Source organism: Ananas comosus, linkage group 18 (assembly GCF_001540865.1).
Source record: "Ananas comosus cultivar F153 linkage group 18, ASM154086v1, whole genome shotgun sequence".
Taxonomy (NCBI): domain Eukaryota; kingdom Viridiplantae; phylum Streptophyta; class Magnoliopsida; order Poales; family Bromeliaceae; genus Ananas; species Ananas comosus.
The window spans coordinates 5,047,801-5,074,383 of record NC_033638.1 but is presented as its reverse complement, the minus strand read 5'-3'; the positions used below and the strand labels follow the sequence as shown (position 1 = coordinate 5,074,383).

The following is a 26,583-nucleotide window of genomic DNA, read 5'->3' as shown; positions in this document are numbered from 1 at the left end:
CGTGCTATATTTGCTTCTTTTATTCTGAAGTTTGCGCGAAGATAACACGAGCACTGTTGTTGAAAAGTGGTGTCTCTACTTCTTTTGAATAATATGATATTAAAGTCGGTCTTAAGCCTTTCTAGTTTTAAGAGTTTCCGAATTTAGTTTCCATATCAGTCATTTAATATTATAAATTTCTCTCTGTTGTCTCTTCTGTCATGTTTTCTGTTAATGTACGTAATATGGTGCATCTAGTTTCCAGTATGTATGAGTGAGGTGTTTGCCGTTTGACAATTTTCCATCATATTGATCATTTGGTTAACAGTCTCTGTGGTAAATTGCTAGGGTGGGTGCTGCCTTTTATGTTTGCCTTTAATTGTTATCAATGACAAGCTTAGCGACCTGTAAGTTGCTATGACACACCTAGGATTTGGAATAGTCTTTTATATATAAGATATAATATGGCTAAATTTTTTAATCCAGATGTAGAATTACATATAAGATATAAGATATATTTTGGGCGGTAGTTAGGCCCGAGGGCTTAAAAAGGTTAAGCATATTAGAGCAAGAGTAATTTTAGAATGGGCGACTCTGAGAAAAGCAGGACTATTATAGTTGATATTAAAGTCAATTATTGAATGATTCACCGTGTTTCATATTTATATTTCTTTTCTTCTCTTTTAGGGATGTCAACGGGTCGGGTTTGGATCGGATTTTTAAAAATTCGAAATCGAATTCGAAAATCAAATTAAAATCCGTGCACGAATCCGAGCCCGGCGGGTTTTAAAAATTCATACCCATATCCATATATTAAAGTTATATGGATATGGATTTTTAAAACCCGCTGGGTTCGGATTCGGGTTCGAGTTTTAATTTGATTTTCGGATTCGGATTCGAATTTTTTAAAACTCGATCCAAATCCGACCCGTTGACATTCCTAAAAAAGAAGAAAAAGAATATAAATATGAAACACAATGAATCATTCACCGTGTTTGAACACGGTGAATGGTTCACCGTGTTCAACTTAACACATTGGCTCCAGCTCTGCTCGCGTGGCATTGACGTGGCGCCTGTGTGGCAGTGTTAGGATCTTTTTGCAAATTAAATTTTGACATGACTATTTTTAAAATAAAATTTTTTCAGGGGCCATTTGTAAAAAAAATCCATAATTTAAACATAAGTAGGGCAGAAAAAAAAAAAAAAGAAAGAAAGAAATTTACTGAGCTTCAACAGCTGGAATTACACGCCCTCTCTCTATCTTTGTTAGTCCCATCCCCATCTCTCTCTTGCGCACACATTGGACTCTTTCTTTCTTTCCGCCGACTCTCACTGCTCCCAAAATATAAAGAAGGAAGGAAAAAAAAAGAAAAAAGAAGAGAGCTGCAGTCATGATTAGGGAGTGGAAACACGAGCTTATTCAGCTAAAATTTGACTTGAAATTAATATCGAGCATAATTTAGGTTTAAGCTCGACTTGAAATTAATTTGAGCCGAGCTCGAGCGAGCCTAATTTCAAGTCGAGCGAGCTCGAATCCTAAACAAGCCTGAAATTCTTAACATCATACAATTTATAGTTTAATTTTTATAAAATCTTATCTAAAATTTGATACAAAAAAGTCTAATATTTTAACGTACAAAATGAATGCATAAAATATGATACTATAATATTAAAAAAAATTTAAGGGAAGTGCCTCTGCGAGAGAGAGAGAGAGAGAGAGAGAGAGAGAGAGTAATTAGAGTAGAATTTTACTAGTTTGGTTTTGTCGGCCAGCAAATATGCCCAATAACCTAAACTCTATATACATATAATGAAAATATATAAATATATATTATAGGAAAAACTTCAAANTTTAAAATGTATCAAATTGCCCCCTTGTAGTTTCGTTTTTATCTTTTCGGTAGCTTTTTCGTTAATATTTCATTAAATTATATATAAAAAATTTCAGATATCCATCTAGATTTATCAAATATTCACTTTAGTATCCTTTAATTTTAACTTTATCACTAATTTAAGAAAAAAAAAATGAAATTGATAAGAAAAAGAGAAAAAAGAAACCACGGGGGAGGCAAATTGATACATTTTAAACCACATGGGGGAGAAATGAGAAAATACGAAACCACGGGGGGTTTTTTTAAAGTTTTCCCTATATTATATATATAATTAGGTTACTATACTATTATTAGTACCCACTGCTTTGTGCTATTAGGTTTTCTCGGCCCTTGAACGAAGGAATGTACGGTTAGGATGATAGTTGTCTCCAGTTAGGATGATAATGGTCCCCTAGAATTGACTGGGTGGCTGGTTGAATGGTGGTTGGTTGAATAGTATGATCCAACATGTGGAAATGTTCAAAGGGGTAGATTTAACGACAAAAAACTTGATAGCACCAAGCGCTTGATACTATCCCTTTAATCATTTCTACCCGTTAGATCATACTATTCAACCAACCATCCACTTAACTCTAGAGGATCATATAATATCTGGGATATTTGTAATTTGAGGAATTCAAAATTTGAATTTGAATTCGAATTTCAAATCAAATATATATATATATAATATAATAGTATATATATATATATATAATATATATATTATATATATATATATATATATATATATATATATATATATATATATTATATATATATATATATAATATATGGGGCTACTAAATACTCTTAATGAGTGTTTGGCCCTTCGTACTCAGAAGTTGTTTTCCATGTTAGAGCTTGCAAATGGATGATCCATTCTGTTAAATATGATCTAGAGTATTTGAAACTTCTAGAAAAGAATGGATGATCGGATATATCGGACGACATCCTAAACTGGATGATCGGATAGATCGGAGTTATTGATCTTTATCTAGGTAGTGAATAGAATTTTCTATCAAAAATTCAACCTATTCCGATTCTTTTGCACCGTTAAACTAGCAAGTATCCCATACCGACCGTTAAAAATTGTCAATTTTGTGAACTTTTGATCGTAAGGTAAATGATGTTGAAAAATTATGAAATTTGATTTCTAGAAGTTTTAAATGCTCTAGAGAATGTTTAACTGTATGGATCGTCGATTTGGAAGCTCTATCATCGAAAACGACTTATGAGTACGAAGGCGATCGTACTCATAAGAGTATAGTAGCCGGACTCTTTCTCTCTCTCTCTCTTTATTTTTATATATATATATATATATATATATATATATATATCTCTCTCTCTCTCTCTCTCTCTCTCTCTCTCTCTCTCTATATATATATATATATATATATATATAGAACTAGGTTGAAATACTATTAATAGTACGAAGCTGTTGGTGCTATTAGTTTTTTAGCCCTTGGATTAAGAAATGTGTGGTTAGGATGATCGGATCTTCACGAATCCGCAACCAAATCACGTGAAACGAAAACATGATCTCGAAGGTCCGAAAGTGCTGAACGCGCTGTCGTAGTCCGTTCAATTCATAAATCTGATGGACGAATTTACTGTACTTGCACGATAACCGAGAAGGGTTCAAATTGGGAAAATTCGAATTCTGGAAAATCCCCCAACATTTTATGCTTCGAATTGCACGAAATCGCACATGGGGGTGCCGTTCTGCGTTTTATGTGTGCTGTGAAGGGTTTGGCTAGGAATTTGAAGTTTTTTCGGCTTTTGTGCAAAAATGCCACGTGAGGACTTAAACCCATTTAGGGTTTTTCTCATCTCCCTCTCTAAACCCTAGCCTCTTTTGCTCCACCTCCACCACAGCCAACCTCCTTACTTCTCAACCCGTGGGCTGCGCGCTGCCACCCTATCGAAGACCACTGCCGACCATCGAGAACCCCTTTTCAACTCTCTCTCTTTCTTTCTCTCTCATATTTCCCTCTCTCCCTCCCCTTCTTTTTCTATTCTTAGAGCTCAAGCACAGAGAAAGACCCAAGCCACCCTTCCTTGACCTCCCACTTTGCCTTTGTGCTCCGGCCAACTCCCTCGGTGTCCCCGTACTCTACTGGCGCGGCCGCAGCCACGGGATCTCCTCGGCCAACTGGGGCAAAAAGGAGATTATCTCCACAAATTTGTTGCCATCGCCGCTACAGATTGCCCCGGCCTTTGGAGGTCTGCCGTCGATGACCCCGGCCTCCCCCGGCCACCGTCGGCGCTTGGCTCTCCTCAGTTCGGCCGAGATCTGTGCTGACTGAGCTTCTCCATCCGCCGCCGCCGCTGCTCCCCACCGCCGGCCAAGGGGAGCACCGTGCTCCCCTCCCCTTTCGCCGCCGACCTTAGCCGGAGTGCGTGCTGGCAGGTCGCCGGCAGCCGGTCAGAGAGCCCTCAGCTCCAGCCCCTTGAGCTAGGGCTCAAATATGGGCCTCTCGCTGTTCTCGGCAGTCGGGCGCTCCCTGATCTTTTCGAAGGCAAGCACGGCGAACCCCTCGACTTGCTGAACGTTGTGCCCACCTTCGTTGCTGTCGTCGACGCTCCGTCGTTGAGATTCAGCACTCCTGCTCCCGAAGCTCTTTGTGCACTGAACTTGACAAGGCTCCACAACGCTCCTCGGCTGTCGTGCATAATTCGGTCAATGAGCACGGTGTCCAAAACACCGAGACCTGTTAGTCAGTGCCCTCCACTTCGTCTTAAAAGTGTGCTGTTTTCGATAACGGCCCTAAACATTGCTTTTTTTTTTATATAAAGTTGCAATTAGTTGGTCCCTTAGGGGCCTTTTTGTAAATAGGGCTTTGTAGGCTGCCTCGAGCAGCGTGTGGTCACTATTTGTAACCCTCTGGACTTGTCCTCCAGTTTTCGAAGCCTCTGTGCGAGCAGAAGTAGGGTTTCAACGCATTTTTCAGCGAAATCGTCGGTAGAACATGGTTTCGCGTTGCGGTGAGTTTTTGACTTTGTGTTTTCCCCGAAAATCATCGCCTAGCGTCGTTGGCTGGCCGCCATGGATCCCTCGTGTGTTTGGAGGTGACTGGAGAGCGGCGGAGGCTTTCGGTGCCAAAGTGGACACTTCCGGAAGCCCGTTAGTGAGCAGTCTATCGGAGACGACCGAGTTAACTTGGAGACTTATGTTTACTGTTCGGGCATCCAAATAGGTGTGTTTCGGGATAGCGGTTGACTCCTAGTGTGAGTTAGTGCATTTCATAATGTTTCGTGGGTCTCAGGGGCATCCCGACATGTTTTCGATTTTCTCAGCGAGTTTCGGGAATCAAATTTGGAAAACCGATTCCGTGGGTGGTTTTGTAATGGCGGAGCTTTCGGAGGACGAAGCTGAGTAAGATAGGCCGTACTAAGCAGTCGATAGATTCGAATAACAGGTCGGGTTGCGGAACCACAATCCGCTAAGATGAGAAGCGGGGCTGAGGGTTGCTCGTGGGCTTCCACGAGCCATCCATCTCAGATCCAGCTTCGAGCCCAGTGGATTGTGGAGACCGACCGGTCCCTATTAGTTACAACATTTCATTTTACTACTGTTCTTTGTAGTCAATTACATAATAGTCCCTGTATGACTCCTATAAATAGGGTAAGGACCATGGAAACGGTTATGAATGGAATTACCAATTGCTTCTACAAATTTCTATTCTCTATCTTCTTCCTCTTCTCCTTCCTCTTCGGCTTCTCCCTCAGATCTATCTCTCTTTTCTCCAAGTACTTTACTCAAATTCCCAACAATGGAGCTCATCGATCAATAGTGAGCTAAAGACCCATCATCTCCACTCAGCTTAACTCAGGGAAGCTTCATCATCATTGGGCTAAGAGGATCAGGGTGCAACAGGTTTTAGGTTTGTGAGCATTGTGTTTGAGTCACGTGGATTAGATCCTGACTCGATGGACCTATCATAGGTCCGGTCGACATCCCTCGTCTCACAGGAGCTAGCTACAGCGACGGACACATGTGGGTACTTCTATCCGAAATCGGTACTGTGGTACACACTCGGTGATATCTCTCCACTTTTTCCTCACTACTTACTACTTGTTTCATGATGAGCATGACACTTTATGACTTCGCTTTACACTTGCTCTACTAGTTCATATTTTCGTTCCTGTCTAGAAGTAGAGCAGTAGTTGTTCTTTGCTTATACTACGGTCTCTTTCAATCGTCGGTATTAAATTTGGTTTCTTAATCAAGGGTTCCTTAATACCGAAAGTATGGGATAATTAATAGCAAATTCTTGGGTCTGTTGGAAGCCATGAACTTATAATCCTGATTTCAAAATAAAATCTCTATCATGGACGACCACTCGCCGGAGGAAAGCCTACGGCAGGGCCGGTTCGTTCGTGGTGGCAGACAATATTTATAAGGAACAAAGGATTATATGCTCACCTGTAGGCATTCTGACCATCTTGAGGTGGTTGGATATTCAGACTCTGATTTTGCTTGATATGTGTGTTAGTTATATGCCCTATAAGCCAATCTTTGTCATAACGTATAGGGTTAATATCAGTGTACTTTTCTTTTATGATTAAATCTGACATTCTTCATTCATATTATTGCCAAATGCATATTTATGAATCGTCCATAGAATTAATAGTAGAAGAATTAAATTTTTAAGAAGTTAGAAATTTGAGACATATTTTCTGTAATTAATTCTTAAATGCTCCTGATCATAGAATTATCACGAGGGCGGTGGTAAATCCGGATAGATCAGTGAATGCTGTACTTCCCTTATGAGATGATGAGTCTCAAATTATTAGTGTGGTAACACTAGAGTAAGCATACAGGTGAATGTTGGAGAACAATTTCACTGAGCGTGACCAACTATAAACAATCACATGGATGTCTACTCGCTCGTCAGTGAATTGTTTCATGCTGTAGTAGTGTGAGTGATCCTTTGACCAGAGGCACCACGGTTATCTTACGTGTGGGTTATTGTAGTTTGACTGTGTAAATACTTATACTCTAATTGTCACGTCTCGGGACCCAGCGGAAGCCTGCCCGGTGTGTGCACTGACCTGTCGTGTACACCAAACAATCACAGTGCACACAAGGCGTCTACCAAAAACTAGAAATGAACAAGATGAAGTCCTAACAAGGCTCTCAGAGCGAGTAATATAAAATTACTAATGTTATAGCATAAAGAGGTCCACAATATACACAAAATGTATACAACTAAATTCAAAAGTCTAACATAATTTCTAAACCAAAATATATAATATATCTTTCCACAAAGTACAAAATGAAAGACATTGTCGGGTCCCTCTAAAATAACTCCGTAGGGGCTCTAACTAGTCGCTAACCTCTTGCCACTATCCCTAACCACTTCTGATGCGGATGGCTCTGAAACAAACAACAAAACAGAGGGCGTGAGAACTATTAAACAATAGTTCCCAGTGGGCAAGTCGCCGACCTCAGCGAAATACACCACTAAGCTAACATAGGCATGCTATAATGGAATTAATTAAGCAAATATATGAAAAGCAAGTAATTAAACAAGATTAATCATAGTCATGCCTCTACTACAAGCTTAATTATCATGTATATGATGTTCTACTTTCACTTGATCAACTATATGTCAATGTTGATTAACATGCCTAGTCAAATGTATGCCAATGTCCATTTACATGCATATTCATAATGTCCATAATGCTACATAGGGTAAATTATGTTTTTCATTGTTATTCTAGTCATGCATACATACTAGTCCACAAGAATATAGGTTTACTACCACTAACGTTACCAATGTCATAATGTTCCACAAAATATCTAACTACTAAGTATGCATCAATTAGTAGTATAAGGTAGCAAACCACATGTATGAACATCTACTATGTATACATCAACTACGAAGATGTACATTGTCAAGTTAAGCCATAATACCCAATTTATAAGGAACGTACACGTGGTAACATCCCGGCTCGTGCCATGCCTTAGTGGCCCCATGGGTCATCATTTTTCCCGCAAGAAAAGAGACTCCGCCCACGACATCCCACTTCGACGCTGCCCAATCCAGCACGGGCGATCTATCGTCGCAAGGCTAAACTTCAGAGTGCCGGCTTATAAGGAGCGACTCTCACAAGCATGTGCGAATGAGCACAAGGGCAAGCAAGCGTGATCATAGCACAGGGTCCACAATTTGGGATACTCAATCATCATGTTTAAAACATGGAATTGTCACTCATCGACTCAATGGTTGGATTCTAGATCATTCATGTCATGTTTACAACAACTTGGGTGGTATGTCACTACCCACACATATATTGCCTAAGGCATGCATAGTTCATATGACAATATCCTACCTAGAATAGTTCAATATTTTACTCAAATCTACAACAAGGTTCATGACATGTAGTTACAACAAATTTTCACAAGAAACATGTACCAATGCCACATGCAAGAGAACTATGAAATGTTCACAATTATCACAATGCATGTTATGCACATGTCTTTCCACTAACATCCTCACTACATAGAGTAGAAATGTTATGATGCAATTATTTAGATTCCACTAGTATTACGTGCAGTCATCTCTATTAGGGTTCGCCCTAAGGGCTATACACTCTCATTTTTCTCATGTCTAAAGCATGGAATATAATTATCGAACCCTAGATTAATTGTAATGTTACAATGGCAAATACTAGTCGTTCTTCTAATTTAATGCATCAAGTTACCGTATCACATGCTAAGTTCTAGTTGTCCAACTATATAGGCTAAATATATCAAGTTTAGCTCCATGATGACCTTATCATGTCCTATGTCTTAATGTCACTACTACTTTGTCTACTACAAGTATAATGATATCATGCAAGTAATGCTAATTTTCAATCACCTTGTCCATAACAAGTGTACTATCGTCATCATGTAAATAATGCTACTTTTCAATTCATTCACTAGGTACCCCCCAACGGGGTATAACATTATTCATATTCTAACATACTTTCAATGGTTGCATAAGAGAGAAAACCTCAACTATTGTCATTTAGTGCCCAAATCCACATGTATGTCTCTACCACCTAGAGCATAAATTTCACTATACATAACATGTATATATTATATTCTCATAAATTCTAGCATGTCATAATGAGCATGAAAAAACATCTATTTATGTCTTAACACCAAAAGAAAGACGTAGGGGGAGTTCACCCATTTCTGTAAGGTCAAACCTACCGGAAGTACTTCGAACCCTTTCGTTCTTTCGAACGAAGTTGTCCCCTAATCTCCTAGCACCCTAAGAGAAATTCTAAAGGGTTAAAAAGCTATAAAACGACTATTTCGAAAATTACACATACAAAAGTGTAAAAATACCTTGGGTCAAGAAGAACTTGATCAAAGCCCAAATCAAAGCCAGAAAGCTTCAAATCCAACCTATAAGGGTGTTCTACACCCATCAATTCCAACCCAAAAGCTTCCAAATGAAAAGCTCGAAGCAAAACCCTAGTTTTTACAAAACTAGGTTTTCATCTCAAAAATTCCACTAAAAGGTGGATCAAAGGGAAGGTTAAAGCTTCTAACTTCTCTTGAAGCTCCAAACCAAGCTAGGAGTGAGTTAGGGTTAGAAATCTTTCCTCCAAACGGCTCCAATCCAAGCTCTAAAGTTTCTCCAATGGTGGAAAGGCCACCAAGATGCAAAAAGGAAGCAAGTGGAGAGATCAAACCTCAAGTCCATAGCAAAAGAGAGAGGAAAATCCAAGAAAAATAGTAGAGGAACCCTACCTCTTCTCATCTCTGGTTGCAGCACAAGAGACCCCAGCCAAAGAGTGTGGGGTATATAAAGTGTTGCAACAATTGCAAAGAGAACCCTCAAAAACATGCAGACTGCACGCAACACTGCGTACCGGTACGCGGGCAAGAGTACCGGTACCAGGCAGCAGCATGCGCAAACCCGAGCTTCGGGTAAGCGAGAAAATGCACTGCGTACCGATACCATCGCGATGCAGTACCGGTGTCAAGCCGATGCAGTACCGGTACCCTGCCCTACAAAGTCAACCTGAGAGCAGCCCAAAATCTGAAATTTTGAGATTTTAGTGCTAAGTTTTCACCCTCACTCCTCGGGGTGCGAGTCTTAGATCGGAACACAGTCAACGACCCTCCGAAATACCCGAAAAAGCTCGGAATACAGATCAAACACTCGAACCTTGCAATTTGCTAAAGTTCAGTGTGTTACACTAATCATGGGTTAAGGCAACACATCTTGGTTGTATTTGGTCATACGTGGAGGTAGGTGTGTGTCAAGATGGAATCTATCACCCTTGGTAAAGAGGTAATTGTCCTATGCTATCTGTTTTACAAGTCCTTGACCAAGAAAGTATGATTTTATGGAAAGAAGTTTCCATATTAGTTGCTAATCAGATTAGACATATGATTGAGTTATGGGGTTTGACGAGTAATCCATAACCTCAGCTCTATCGGGATTAGTAATAGAAGGATTTTATCACATGGTAACTACACCTGGAGGTTCTGTCTATTATTAATTTTACTTGGATTGCCGCGATATACTGTTAAGTGTCATTCGTGGATTGTAGGACCCATGAGAGTAATTAAGATAGTAAATCACACTCAGTTAGGAGAGCCAAAAATATTTTGCTTCGTCGAGAAGAATTCTGATGGTGACATTAAAAGAGTTTAGTGTCACATCTCACTACCAGGTAGAATTGAATCTATGTGGTCACACATAGAGATGTCAATGGGTCTGATTCTGGGCGGATTTTTAAAAACCCGAACCCGAACCTGACTCCGAACCCGAGACCCGAACCCGAACCCGAACCCGAACCCGACGGATTTTAAAAATCCATATCCAAACCCGAACTCGACCAAAAATCCGAAACCCGAATCCGAACCCGAACCCGAAAATTTGAACCCGAAACAATTATTTCCTTTTCAATATTTCAAAATATATTATATTAAATCTAAAATTTTAAAATACAAATTCAAATATAACATCAAATTAAAAATATATATATATATATATATATATATATATATATATATATAATATATATATATTATATATAATACAAAATAAATTCGGGTTCGGGTCGGGTACAATCAAAATTAATCCATATCCGAATCCATATCCGTCGGGTTTCTATTTTTTATATCCATATCCGAATCCATATCCATATCCATCGGATATATCAGTTTCATTCGGGTTCGGATAAAATTTCGGGTATCCATACCCATTGACATCCCTAGTCACACACAATAAAGGTTGCGTGTGATCTAGTGTTTGGAGAATTAATAGAGACTATTTTGCTAAAGTAGCAAAGTACAGATTTCTTTGCTAAGGTGGTTAGCAAAAACTCTAATTACAAAAGATGAAATTTGTGTAGAGTGACCTAATACTAAATTTGATTTAGTACGAGGGCTTACGTGCAATAGTTGCAACAATTTATGAGGTGACAACTCTCTCTTTAATTAATCCTCATATTAATTTGTTGGGAGGTGAAGACGAGTAAGGAAAAAAGAAAGAGAATAACAACATGCATAATAATTGTACTATTAATGAAGAAGAAAAGAAAACGTTCTTTTTCTTTTCCTCTCTTCGTCTCCATATATATTAAATGAGAGGAGTTAACTCTCCTCTTATTTGTGATGCAAATTTCATTCTCTCGTTTCTTTCTCTCTTCTCCAAACAAAGAGATGCATTATCAATTGTAGTGAAATAAAAGTTTCATTATGAGAATGGTTCTCCACCTCTACCTCGTCTTTTTGCCCCACCTATAAATAAAAGCATCTCCCAATGATGAAAAATCATAGGTGATTTGAAGTAGAATATAAAACAAAGAGAAAAAGTTTTTCAATTATATAGAGTTCTATTTTAATCATAAAAGAGTGGTTCTCCTATATTAATTGGTCACTATAGTTAATTCTCTTAAAATTGTTAGCATAATTTTGAGGATTAATTTTTCTCCATATTGACACAAGAGATCACAAAAGGAGTTTCGAGGTTACACTGTGATTGTGTGAAGCACAGATCCCGTAACAGTCTTGTGTGGATACACATAGAGGCCGAATATTTGTGCGGCTTAAAGAACCAGAAGTTTAGATCCATAACAACCATGAAATAATTTCGGTAATCAGCAAAGGTTGAAGTTCGAACCCTTTTTCTTATTAGATTAGAATAATAATTTTTGTGTGTCACACGAGATGATCTTGTTACATATATATACTAATATCATAAATGTTATGATATTAAAGTAAATATGATTGGATCATATTTTATAAATAAAATTTATTTTTGATGCATACATTTCATAACAATGTGGATTCTAGAAAGTTCACGTCAGGATATATTTTTTTTCTTGCTCAAGGTTCTATATCTTGGAGGAGTACTAAGCAACATATAGTTGCTACATCCACTATGGAAGTAGAGTTCATCGCTTATTATGAGGCTTCGTCACAAATTTTATGGCTGAAAAATTTTTATCTTAGGGTTAAAAGTTGTCGACTCTATCTCAAGGCCAATTAATATTTATTGTGACAACTCTATTGCAGTATTCTTTACCAAGAATAGTTGAATTACAGATCGCCGCAAATATATCGATACAAAGTATCTTGCTGTGAAAGAATACGACAAGGAAAAGGTGGATATCCAACACATTGGGACCGAAATAATGATTGCTAATCCTATGACTAAAGCATTGCCAGCAAACAAGTTCAAAGATTATGTTCATCGTATGGATATCTAGAGTCCATTTACAGTTTAAGTGTTTCTTCTTGTATAAGACTTTAAAAACTATTCTTATTTGAGTAAGAACGTATTTTGATTTTTGCACCTATACGCATAAAGTTATCTTTTGTACATTAAAATATTATTGTGCACTAAAGTGGGACTCTGAGTTGAACTTATAACAAGTTCATACGGTTGTAGTTCATAAAAGTTATTTGATTAAGGAATACGTACCTTTGATACATGGAATGGAGTGTTCATCTATTGGGACATAACCGCTATGATCAAAGAATTGTGATTCCTTAGTTGAGTGGGAGATTTTAACTGTATAATTTAGTTGGTACCTAACAAAATTTTGTATCGCCTATATGGTAATAAATATATCACTAGACCAAGTGGGAGAATGTTGGATGTGGCCCATGCGATTTATTTAAGGTGATCTATAAAGATACAGTCCATATATTCAAATCGATCTATGCAGGTATGGTAGATCTAACGGTTAGGATGTATCTGGATACGGTCTTGATGGACGGACGTAATTTAACATCCTTACATTAAGTTATATATATATATATATATGGTAATAAATATATCACTAGACCAAGTGGGAGAATGTTGGATGTGGCCCATGCGATTTATTTAAGGTGATCTATAAAGATACAGTCGATATATTCAAATCGATCTATGCAGGTATGGTAGATCTAACGGTTAGGATGTATCTGGATACGTTNTATATATATATATATATATATATATATATATATATATATATATATATATATATATATATATATATATATGTAACATATGGGAGTCCCGGTCTAACCCTCTATGACGGCTCTATATCTAGGGATAAGAGAATTAAATTCGAAACGTCCTGCTCATTTGCTGATCGTGAACGATGACGAACCACAAGCAAGGATCGCCATTTACAATCCGGGTATAGAAATTGAAATCATGGCAGAATGTACTATCTTAATTTTTATAAAGTTTAACACAAATAACTTGATGCTAATCATTATTGCTATTAAAAGTATTCTAGCTCAATTCTCTTTATATATATACGAGATATCGAGTAAAGCTGTCCAAAATATCTGATATTTCATACCTGACCCGAACCATATCCAGACCCGAATCCGGTAAAATATCCGATAGTAAATGAAAAAAATTTGAACTCTTGAAGTTGAGAAATCAATTTTAATAGAACTTATAGATGAGGGGTCTACGTATTTTTCATCCTAGTGAAATCCTAGCCGCTCTTTTACTTCTTTCTTTTTTTTAATTTTTTACTATCTATTTTTTATTTTTATTTTTTTTTGTTTCATTTTCAACTTAAAATTTTTTATAAAATAATATTTTCATCGTCATCATCAGCACAATTTTTTTTTTCAGACGTGGTAGTTTTTTTCCAAATCTCTTTTATTATTGAGCCGAAAATGATCTATGTGATACCAACTCACGTTCAACTCGAAATTCGAAAAATTCAATTCGTATTCGACTTATTTATTAAACAGGCTAATTGATTTTGAGTTTATTTTAAATCGAATAAGGTCTGGCTTGTGAATGGCGAGCTGAATTGTGAGCATACCACCATCAAAAGATTCGAAACCCAACTAGGTAGGGCCGCGGTCTAAATCGCCACCCACGCGCACGAGTCAGACTTTCAAGACTGGAGGAACCGTGCCAACGTCTTCTTTGTTCTTATCCGATGCCCCTGCACGTACCGATTATACCCCAATAGCCTCTTCTTACCGCTTGTTAGTACTTCTTATCCCCTCCCTCACTCCGAGCTCCCTCGACGATGGCTGTCGCCACCGCCACCGCCACCGCCACTGCCAGCGTCCGCTCCGCTCCCGCCACGCCTTTCGCCGCCCCCACCAAACCCGCCTCCTACCATCCCCTCTCCCTCCGCTTCTCCTCCTCCTCCTCCTCGTCCTGCTGCTGCTACCATTCGTCGCCTCTGCGCACCCTCCGCCGCCCCAACTTCTGCCTCCCCATCGCCGCTAGGAGGCCCGCCTACCCCTTTCCCGCTCGGGCTGCGGCCGCTGCCGCCGTCGCCGACGCTGCCGCCGAGACCGACCTCGCGGAGGACGACGACGACGCCGCCGCCGCCTCTGACATCGCCACCGCTGCAGCCCCTCCGAAACCCAAGACGGGAAAGGCCGCCTTGCCTCTCAAGAGAGACAGAGTACTTGCTTTCTCACTCTCTTCAAAAATTTAAGTGCCGTGGCGTGGATCGTGTTGAAAACTTACCGGCACGGTGCGTGCCGCATGCCGATCACAAAAATTATATATATGTGCTGTCGACATAATTGTATAAAATATTTACTTTTTTTAACAACAAAATATTCTAATCGCTTGTTATATATTTTTATCAAGTCTGTTGAATTTTATTGAGAAAATTACTTACTGGTTTTTTAAAAAACAGAATTTTGAGCGACACAAGAAAGTTTATTATATCACACTTAAACCACATCATCAGCGAATCATATTTCTCTATTTAAGAGAAAAGTACAACAAACTATTTTTTTATTAACAATGGGACGTATCAATCTAAGGGGGACAATTTTATTGGTTGGGATGCCACATCAGCAATATACCCGGTGCATTCTAGATTTTTTGTCATTGACACGGAACTGTATCATGCCGATATCTTGTTGGCACGATACTGCACACAGTAAGTATGGCTTGTTTCGATGGGCACTTAAATGCTTGCTCTTCCTCACACTCTTCTCTTTCTGCACTATTTCAATAGAAATTATTGCGTGCATCCGGTACACTATTCATATCACCCTTAAAACTAAAAAGTCTACCATAAAGGCCTCAAAATCGGAATTTAATTTATTAGAGGTATTCTATGACATTCGGAAGACCTATGTACCAAAATTTATAAATTTTCAAAACTTGTTTCTTGTGAATCGAACAATATAATTTCTTTTTTTTTTCATGCTGTTGATTTTTGAGGCTGCTTGATGCTTCGGTAATAGGTTTTTGAAATATATGATTTTTTTGTACTTACGTCATTTAAATATTGTTGATTACGGATATCTACCAAATTAAAATTTGATTTTAAAACAATGATCGTCAAATGTTTAGTGTGGCGCATTAGTTGTATGCAGGTAGCCAGTAATTTCTCCGCTTTCTGGATTTATGGATATCTTGTAATATGTAGAGGAATTGGTGAAGTAGTTTCGGGTAATTGAGTTTGTTCTGGTGAGCAGACGCGATCGAAGAGGTTCTTGGAGATACAGAAGCTGAGGGAGAACAAGAAGGAGTACGACGTGCCCACGGCCGTCGGACTGCTGAAGCAGACAGCCAGCACCAAGTTTGTGGAGTCCGCAGAGGCCCATTTCCGGCTCAACATCGATCCCAAGTACAATGACCAGCAGTTGAGGGCCACGGTATGCGATCGAGGAGAATGGTTTACTGTTTGTTCACAAAAGTTTGACGTGTCTAGCAGATTCGATATAATGCTGAGATGGTTGCAGGTGAATTTGCCAAAAGGAACAGGGCAGACTGTTAAAGTGGCCGTTCTTACTCAAGGCGGGTAACTAAACAATGGTGCTATTTAAATTGTTGTTTTCTTTTAATCCATGGCTATGCTTCTTTGCCTATCTGTGATAGCAAATGTTATGACGTGGTTTCTTGTTCGTTAGTTAACTATCTGATTGGTAGAAGTTTTTCAACATTTTGTTGTTTTATTGAGGCTTTAAATTCTCTCTAGAAACACTATTTTGTAACAGTTGTTGCTGCTTACTTCCGGTGATAACTCTGGTATAGTTACTCATTCAAGGATAGTGACCATTTTGTAATATGCTTTTAGTTTTTTTTATTATTTGTTCGTTATTTTTCGTTTCAAGAAGCCTTCCTTAATTTGTAGAAGATATTCTGAAATTGTTTGGTGAAACATGTACTTTCAATTCTCTGTTTTCAATTTCGAATGATGGAAGGATAGTAAAATCCCACCTGAGATTGATGTCAGCATAGAATAAAGATTATTATTATTATGATTGGAAGATCTTTTAACGGAGTTAACGTGGATGAGACGGCACATTTTCACCATTTCACATGTTATATTGCAAAGAAGAGTTTTGGAGACATGTTCTGTTGATAATGTTGGCTGCTATTCTGAATACGCAATTTCTTCCTTTATCTAATTATTTGATCCATATGATTTCATGTCTTATGAACTTGACTTCTATGCTCTGTTGTTTTTATATTTTGTTTTTTTATTAGTTGTTGACATATCATCATTTTTGTTATCCATATGGCAGACCTTTTACAGGTATTTAATGATATTGTTACTGTTAGCAGCTTTTGGGCCTTAGAAAAACTGCTGAAATTTGGGCTTAACGCTTTGTAGTGAATGCTTCCTCACTCCAAAGGAAAGATAGGTCTCTTCTTCTACCTTCAACTAAGCTAGAAGTCATTAGGAAATTTTACTCTTCTTTAATCAAATTGACCGTTTAATACAAAAGAGGCAAGACCTCTTATTTATAGGCCTCGAATCCATATAATAATCCTAATCAAGGATTCTGTGCCACTAGCACAGCCCCTGTGCTGGTGGCACGCTGGCAGGGATTGGCACAGATTTTTTTTTTCCCCAAGTAATGTTAGCTTTTTAGGATGTTTTAAGGCTTGCAATACATATAAACTTGATCCAAAGTGTATCTCTTATCCCGTTCAAATTGAAATAGTCATATGCAATTAATGAAAGTGTGTAAAGGCTAATATAAGACTAATAATTAACATGTAATATTAGAAATATTTCAATATGCCCAAGTCATAATTCTAAAGTCTGAACATTTATCTCTCGTTGCTAGTAGTACATTGAGTGCGTAGGTCGATTATATTGGTAATTGTCATCATCAATTACTAGATTGATCCCTTGACTATATAAATATAATTGATATGGGTGAAAGTGCCATGCCTCGGTCCTAAGTTGGAAAGAGTTTTTCCCTGAAAGGCATTGTTTTTTTTTTCCCTTGAAAACCAGTGTGCGCGGAAAAACTAGCCTGGGTGTAAACTGACTTGCCACATGCAAAAGAATTTGTCAACATGTATAGAATCTCCTCTATATATGCACGGCTTTGGAATACAAAGCAACTAGTTACCACGTTTATGCATAAATCAACCACGTTGTCTTACCGCACATTCTTCAATTGAACAATCAACGACTCATATTCTTTAATCCTGTAGCAAGATGATGATATTCAATACAAATTTTTACCTTATTCCCTGCCTGCAAATGGAGAAGCATTCCTCTGTATGCTTTCCCTCTAACTCCTTTTGGTCCAATAGCGTTTGGTAGCCCTTAATACCAGTTGGGCCCTAACCGGCAGAGATTACAGAGGAGATGAAATGAAGTGGTGTTGCAGCTATAGATGATGTAGTGCGCATGTCCAGGCAATAATTTCTCCTGCCGTAACAATATTAAACAAAATTTTCCATGTGATGAAAGCCAGAAAATACTTTTTCTTATCCCGATCTTTGTTATGTTTCTTAAATAAAAGCTTTCAAATTTTTGTTTATTGTATTCTTTCAAGTTCAAAGTGATCCCAAGAGATCGAAGGACAAGAGACAAGATTCTTTGCAGTAGAATCATTTGATGCCAGAGCAAGTCAGGATTACAAGGAGGCCGAAACCATTGGACTACGAAGCTTTGATGAGTTGTTTGCACTCTAGCTAGTGGTAGATGTGATGTCAACCTAGTTCACTTACTCTTTTTTGAGCCAGATTGGGATTTAGGGTGCTTGGTGAATTATGTGTTTTTCTTATATTGCCTGCCTAGTATCAAACTAGTTCAATTATTCTACTTGTTCTGTTGGTATGTTATTTGTAGGTCGCTTGTTGGAATGAAGTATTATTCTGTTTTTATATGGCAGCAACCATGACTATTTTGGTCGAGACAACAAAATTTTTTTGTTTATAATAGTGACCGATCTCTATAAAGTTTTACTCGTGTAGATGAATTTGGTGAATTTAGTATAAGATTTCTATCTCGTATTCTTCTTCAAGCATGAGGTGTGAATAGATGTGTTGGTGATGCTGGAATGGAGGTCTTAACCTCCTTCTGTGTTATTTCTACATCCAGGGGTAGGTCTTTCATTTAATATCTTCTTTTCCTTCTACCTTCTTCCTTATCTATTCCCTTTTCTTCTGTTTTTCTGTATTTAATAAAAGCTTCTGCTTCCTTTTAATATCTATTCATAAATGACAGCTAGCTTTAAGCATTGTTAGAACTCTAAATTATAAAATCCTGAATTATTCCTTATCACTTTTGCCCTATGCCCTTGCCCTTCAGCCTAGAGCCAGATAAGACCATCAAGCAATTTCATAACCCTTGTAAACCTGTACAAGAACTTAAATTGTTTATCTGAATACAAGAATTTCAACTCCAAAATGTGGCCACTTGTTATCATCCCTTCATATGGTGTCACATGGGCATCATCAAGGATTGCTGTGCCGCGAGCATGTGGCAATTTTTTTCTTTTTCTTTTTTTTATGTTCTTTGGGGCCTTTGTAATTCTTTTTGAGGTGAAAAGTTTTAAATGGTTTACTTGAAATATGTAGATCTTGTAAATCTACTAATGTTTGGAGCAATTAATGAGTTCCATTGTATAATGAGACCAACTTTTAATGGAAAAATACTGAAAATTTTCCTATATTTCCTTTATCATTTTAGATCTACTAAATCTACCCATTATAGTGTTTTCTTGTAATTTTTTATTCAGTTATGACTTGGTTTTGTTATCATACATGTATCTTTATAATATATGTAGAATAATTTTTTAGTTATTAAGATGTTTATGACTCTATTCTTACTAAATTTCTGATATGTAACACTTGAGCCATTTTTATAGCAAGTGTAGATATTAAAACACTCTAGAAAGCTAAATTTTAATGAAAATTTAATTAAAAAATGCATGCCAATGTGCCAGTGGCACGTGTTCATGGATGAGTACTAGGACAAATTGTACCTTGTTGTCTCATCGATAATTCCATAGGCCAAGGATCACGACAAATTAAAAGAGAGGAATCTATTACTATGAATTTAGATGAAAGATCGCTTAAATATGCCAACATCTAACAGTCTAAATTATGACTTATCCAATGCTTGTCTTTGTACTATGCTTTGAACATTTATAATTAGTTCTTATCGACACCTTTAGTGAGAATCTGTATTTATACTGTAATTTTATAATTGTCAGTAAATTTCAGCAACCTCATGAATTTGCAATTTATTCTTATATATCTTTGTTTTGATATTTGCCATGTTTCTGATTTTTCAAAACTTGTTACGCTCTGCAGTAGCTGTAATCTGATTGTTCTTTCTTTTTGAACATTTCAGGTGAAAAGATTGATGAAGCAAAAAATGCAGGAGCTGATATTGTTGGTGGAGAAGACCTGATAGAACAACTGAAGGGTGGATTTATGGAATTTGACAAATTAATTGCTTCTCCAGATATGATGCCCAAGGTAAGGGAAAAAAATTCTATGTTATGATCAAATGGCTTAATCCGCTGCGCATCTCTGTATTTGGTACTTAATGATAATGTGATCTTTAATCCTTACAACACTAGATAATCTCTCTGCACCTCTGTGTTTGGTACATAATGATAATGTGATGTTTAATCTTTACAACACTAGATAGTCTCTCCTCTAAATAACTTTGAAGTTTCATTCATCTTAAATTCCTAGATCTCACTCTTGCCAACGTATTTTAAGCTGTGTGTTGTTGACTTGTTGAAGTTCATTTGGTTGCCTTTAGTGTATATATGTCTAATATTTTAATCATCATTTTGTTTCTTGGATAGTTGTGCTGCATTCTACTGATTCAACCCCAACAAACTTCCAAACCAGTAACCACCATATATCTGAAGTATAACAGTTACAAAGGCTAAATATGTGCTTACACTGTTTTAACTAGTTAAAGATTTTATAAGCATTTTTTTGAATTTGATAGGAGTTGTATATATGGAAAGTCAGTTCCATAGTTTATGATATGACATTCATTAACTTTGTTTGCTACTGGAACTTAAAATTGTGTGAATTGCTAAAATGGAAATGTTTCAGCCTTGCTCCTCAGGTCTGATATCTTTTAACGGCTTCCTATAGTAGTTGAGATAAAACTTGCAAATTTCTATGGTAGTTAAAGGGAGATTGCATCGAACATTTCCACCAGATAAAATTTTTGGATTTTGCAGTATCTCATAGGGACGTTATTTGGAAATTATTAACAATTATTAGAAAAGTGGCCTTCTGAATCCAATGTATGAAAGATTTAATGCATCTGACCATTTAAAGTTCTTGATATGGCCTTAGATCAAGTTACAGTGTACCTTGACAAATACCATACACTTATGAGTCCATTTAGCAATTAATTTTTTTCCGGAAGCTTGATTTGGTTCCCAGTATTTCTTACTTCGCCAATGCATCGTATGTGGGTTTGTCATTTATGTTGCTTTCCCGTCTTGGGTATTATATACTGCATGTCTTATATTTTTCCAGGTTGCAAGTTTGGGGAAGCTTCTAGGGCCACGTGGACTCATGCCAAACCCTAAAGCCGGTACTGTTACCACAGATCTATCTCAGGTGGGGGGCATATACTCTATGTACAGCTGGTTCTTTATTTTACTGTTCTTCTTTTTCGGTATTTGGCAATTGCAGTCATCTCCACTCTGTCTTTGCTATTGTTTGGATAATTATTATTATTATTCATATTATTTTCCATTGGAAAGCTGCTCACGTAAATAAGCTTCTGAAAGTCTGACAGATGTTGGGCTTAACAGCAAATGAGCTGCATGATAAGAATGCTAGTGTTCTCTTCTAACCCTGAGAAGTACCATTTCTTTGAATAATGATCTATGTTTTGATAAGAATATTAATTATGAAGATTTCCCCATATTAACAATCAATTTCTATTTTAACCACAATTATTTCACAATAGACTCTATTCCAACCAATAAAGATTCAAGGGGCTTGACCAATATCTTATTAAACTAATTTATCCATAACTTTTTGGTAACTACATTAGATAGTTATATTTCCTCTCGCATACTACTGTACTAACATTATGCTTATGCATCCAACCGTTGATGTGGGACTTCAATCTTTTCAGGCTATCCAAGATTTTAAGAAAGGCAAAGTTGAATACCGAGTCGATAAGACTGGGATTGTTCACCTACCTTTCGGGAAGGTCAACTTCTCTGAGGAGGATCTTATCATAAACTTGATGGCCGCAGTTGTACGTGCCCTATAATCTTCCTTCCAATTAAGCCCAATGTCACTGTAACATGATGCTTAAAACTCATTTTCTTCTCTCGTCATATGTTCTGTGATGCTGCAGCGATCAGTAGAAACAAATAAACCATCCGGTGCTAAGGGAGTGTACTGGAAAAGCGCGCACATATGCTCGTCAATGGGGCCTTCTGTTCGATTGAATATAAGAGAAATGCTCGACTACAAGCCCCCAGTCACAGTCTAGCGAACTAGCAAGCGCTTGACCAGAAAGCACTTTTTTCTTCGACTACTTGGGCTTCGACCGCTAGTCCTTACATTATGATCGGTGAAAATGGGTGGGAAAACAAGAAAAGGAGCTGTAATTAGGTCGAACTTTCGGTGCTACGGACCAGCACCGAAATCTCGTCAGCTCACATTGTTTACGATTGCTTCTACCTAGAGTTGAAGTCTGTGTTGATGATTATGTGTATTTGTTTTTATATTTTGATCACTGTGAGTATCTGTTCACCTTAAATTAATAATAGCCTTCTTAGAGGGTCTTGAATCTTGTTTTGAGGTGATTGTGCCTGCTTGCCAATATTACAATTTCTTTTTCTTTTTCTTTTTTTTCTCCTCCTTTCCATTTAGTTCGGTGAAATCTAACCTCCAATGAGATTATTTTTATGGGACTTTAGGATAAAAAATATGTACATTGTTGATTTGCACAAATTTTTTTCAAGATGGTGAAAAATGTTTTTCTGCCCAAATAAATAATTTTTGGCTTTGGCACCGAAGGCTAGCTCATGCTGGTATGGATTTTGTTTCAAATTTTTTTTACATAAAATACTTGTAAAAGATTTACCAAAAATTGACTAAGCTAAGGATGGGGTTTGTAGAGCTTGTGCTCAAGCAAAGTAAAATTTTCTTTCAAATCTAAAAATATTGTTTCTATCTCTGGGCCGTGGAACTTATATGGATTTTTTTCGAACTATTGATGTTATATACTTGGGAGGAAATTACTACCATTTTTGTAATTGTTGATGATTTTTCAAGATTTACTTGGACTTTATTTTTAAGACAAATATGAAACTTTTAATTATTTTAAAAATTGTCTTTCATGTTCAAAAGGAAAAGGATTATATGGTCTCTAAAATTAGAAGTGATCATGATAAAGAATTCAAAAATCATAGCTTTGAAAAATTTTACAACGAATTGAAAATTAAATACCAATTTGCGGCCCCACAAACACCTCAACAAAATGGGGTTGGTGAGTGCAAAAATAGAATTCTTCAAGAGACGGCTTGAACTATGTTGATTGGGGGGACTTAACAAAAATATTTACGGCTTGCTACATCATGAATCGAGTTTTAATTAGTCCAATTCTTGATAAAGCTCCTTTTGAGTTATGAAATAGTAGAACTCCCAACATTCGTTACTTTATTTGATTGCAAATGTTTCATTTTGAATACTAAATATAAATTGAAAAAAAATTGATGCCAAATCGAACGAAAGGCATATTTGGGTTATTTCTCCACTATCAAAACTTATCGTGTATATAATCGACGGAGTTTGATAATAGAGAAAAATATGCATATTATTTTTGAAGAATCTAAGAGAAGAGAGACCTCGTAAAAGGATGACTTAAATGATGTGGGGGAGTTAAATAATAAATCTACAGCTAAAAATGTTGAGCATTCAAAGGAAGACATATAAGAAGATGTTGAAGGTTCAATAACGTCGAATGATGTTAATGAACAATTATTACTTCTTAAGGTGTGAAAATTTATTTAATCTCATCCCAAGAATTTCATCATTAGAGACCCAAGTCATAGAGTCAAAATAGATCTTCACTTAAATTACTTTGTGATAACTTGGCCCTTATCTCTCAAATTGAACCCTATCTCTCCAATTGAATCCTAAGAATTATGATAAAGCTTGGATTGATGAATATTGGCTTATTGGAATCAAGAATAGCTCTACCAATTTAAGAGAAACTAAGTTTGGAAGCTTTGGAAAGAAACGTTCAAATTGGAGCCTAAAGGAACTAAGTATATTTCGAATTAGAAGTGCCAAAGGAGCTTTGAGGAGTTAAAGAAATGATTAGTATCATGTAATATATTGGACCTTTGCAAATAGGAAGTTTACAATATGATATGATGATTAGCACTTTTGGAGAGTGCTGAAATGAGTTGGAACTGTTTTGGTGTGAAATAGACACGAAAATAGAATTAGGATAGGGAAACAGCTGAAATTGAGGTTTCACAGTGGTTCTGTACGCTCGGAGAGTGTAGTGGGCACTCAAAAGTGCTGAGTTGAGGTTGAAAATGCATTTTTAGACGATCTGAATGGTAGATCGAGTTCCCAGAAGTTGTGGTTGATGTTTCCAGACACCCAGTTGCATTGTAGATGGATTTGGAAGAGTGAAGTCATTGCTGATGCCAAATTTTGGATGCCCGAAGTTGCTGTAGCAGCTCGGAAGTTTTTAGATAAGACTATGAATAGTGGCAAGCGATGAGCAGGTGACTTAGCATGGGATCCGGATGCTTAGTCTAGGCCCTTAAAAGAGATGTCGACACAACTACAATGGATTTAGGCGGTCCATTGCAAGTTGGGAACACCTGAAATCCTACGACTCTAAGGAAATAGACACCCGAATGTGGTTTCGGGCATCCAAATCCTATCTTTTGGACTGAAGGTGTTTTCTAAAACTTGAAGGGCTTTTCTGCTATTGTTGCGAGTCTATATATAGTCTAGGTGTACTCAGCTAATCCTCTTTTCATGTTGGCTGATTGGAGCCTTTTTTCTTTTCTTCTTCCTTTATATTTCCTTGGCAAGGATTAAGGCCTTGGTTGGGAGAGGCCAAGTGACGATTCCTTCAATGTTGAAGGCCTATGTACCTAAGGAATAGTGCTGTGGAGTAACAAGGAGGAGAGTTTGTGGTGGCCGTTCTTTCATCTGATAGTAGAGGTATGTAGGTGATAAGCTTAAATAGTAAATTGAGATTTTTGTTGGGATTTTTGATACAATAGTAGACAACTCAAGGTTTCTATTGTTGATTAGGAGTTGAGTTTCGAGTTTCCTTGTTGCACTGCTGGTGTGTTGAGGAGGGTGGTTGGAGCGTGCCTTTTTCCTTACTTTCCTTGGAGGTTGTCCAGGTTGGTATCTTGTTGTCGAAAATGTCTAACTCTCTACGTCTATTTTGCATATCTGATATTTTAGAGATGATTAGTTGACATTGTTGCGATGTTAGTGGTGATATGGATGCCTATCTGTTGAGTTGACTATACTATTAGCATGTTGAGTTATACATGAATGGCTGTATTTCTACTATATGAGATTATTTCCTTGTGTCCTGATGATATATGATAAACTATAAAAATATGTAAAAGATGCTTGGAGGCATTTGATATCCGGGAATTGGAAATTCTTCCAAGGGGTAGATAGAGAGTGATAAACAGTGAGACATGATATGATAGTGCTAGAGGGCACCTGGACAGTACTATTATGATCTTATTTACGATTGCATGTAACTACAGTCTGCATAAACCAAATTGAGCATGACAATGACATGTGATATGATACTCAGTTGGGGTGGGGTTGTGCCCTACAAGTAGCCCTTCGGAGACTGACCTAGTGATACAAATGATATAGTAGCTTGCATGTAACAGACCATTATAGGTTGGGGTCACATGAGGCAGACTTGATCAGGCATGTGAGTCGGTTAGTGCGATTGGGTGATACAGCATTAGTTTATTCAGTTATCCTAGTTGATGTATATGATATCTGATTTACTGCTTTTCAGTATATAGTTGTAGAGGCATGATGGTTACTCTTAACTTCAATTGTACATACCCTATTATTTAATCAGATCATTTACTATTATTGCCTCTAGCAGATGTAGTGGTATAGGTCATCATTATCGTCGACCGTTTCCATTGGAGACGATTGTTTTGTAGTTCTCACACCCTTTTATTGTTGGATTTATTTCAGAGCTCTTAGTATCGTCAATTGATCGAGGCAAGGGGATTGCGAGCTAGATAGCATCTCCTACCAGTCATGCATGTGTAGAGGAGGACTACCACATGTACTTATTGTATAGTAGACTGTACATGTTGGGCTGATGAAGCCAACTGTGTTGTATATATTCATTTTGGGTTATATAGATGTTGTATATATAGTAGTTGCTATACTTGGTTAGATGTACTTAGACTCAGGTGCAGGTTATAGATATATACTCCTATATACAATATGCTTCGGGACAGGTTGTTGTAGACACTTCATATGTTCGGGGTGCCTTCTCGTGCATACAATATGGCTATTGGCGTACTCGGTGGCTTCCGTTGTAGCATGGGGCGTGACAGACTAAGTTGGTATTAGAGCCTAAGAATATGTCAAGAGAACTTAGAAAATCTTGGGCTTTTAGCTGACTCTAAGGATATAAGACGTGAGAGATGTGATCTGCAACGAAAGTCGATCAATTGGGTTATGTGAAATCTTTAAAAATGAATTGAAGAGTGATCGAAAAAGATGTTGTTCCTTTTCTTTTTAGATAATTGTGTTGGCAGCATACAATATAATGTAGCGGGGAAAAAGGGATGTCCTTCTAGATTTTCGCTTGATTGGGTCGAGTCTCATTATTGTAGTGTGATTAATGTTTATTCTATTTTAGGTGATCAGGATGGCACATTGAGCGCAACCACTTACGAGAGCTACCCCAGCACAATCTGAGGAGCAGGATTAGGCTAGGCCTAATAAGATATGAGAGCTGCAAAAGTAGATAGCTAGGATAGTTAGGGCGATGG

General features: G+C 37.4%; 1 protein-coding gene across 1 annotated transcript; it reads left to right on the top strand.

Annotated features, from left to right (window-relative positions):
* LOC109723994 (50S ribosomal protein L1, chloroplastic) lies at positions 14,275 to 22,403 on the top strand. Its single transcript, XM_020252561.1, has 7 exons — positions 14,275 to 14,747; positions 15,781 to 15,960; positions 16,048 to 16,102; positions 19,911 to 20,038; positions 21,071 to 21,154; positions 21,681 to 21,806; positions 21,909 to 22,403. Exons 1-7 carry the CDS (start codon positions 14,361 to 14,363, stop codon positions 22,044 to 22,046), a joined length of 1,098 nt encoding a protein of 365 aa, XP_020108150.1. The 5' UTR covers positions 14,275 to 14,360; the 3' UTR covers positions 22,047 to 22,403.

Coding starts and splice junctions, on each gene's coding strand:
- LOC109723994 (XM_020252561.1), top strand. CDS start 14,361: ATGGCTGTCGCCACCGCCACCGCCACCGCCACTGCCAGCGTCCGCTCC. Junction 14,748..15,780: donor TGCCTCTCAAGAGAGACAGA/GTACTTGCTTTC, acceptor TCTGGTGAGCAG/ACGCGATCGAAGAGGTTCTT. Junction 21,807..21,908: donor TAAACTTGATGGCCGCAGTT/GTACGTGCCCTA, acceptor GTGATGCTGCAG/CGATCAGTAGAAACAAATAA.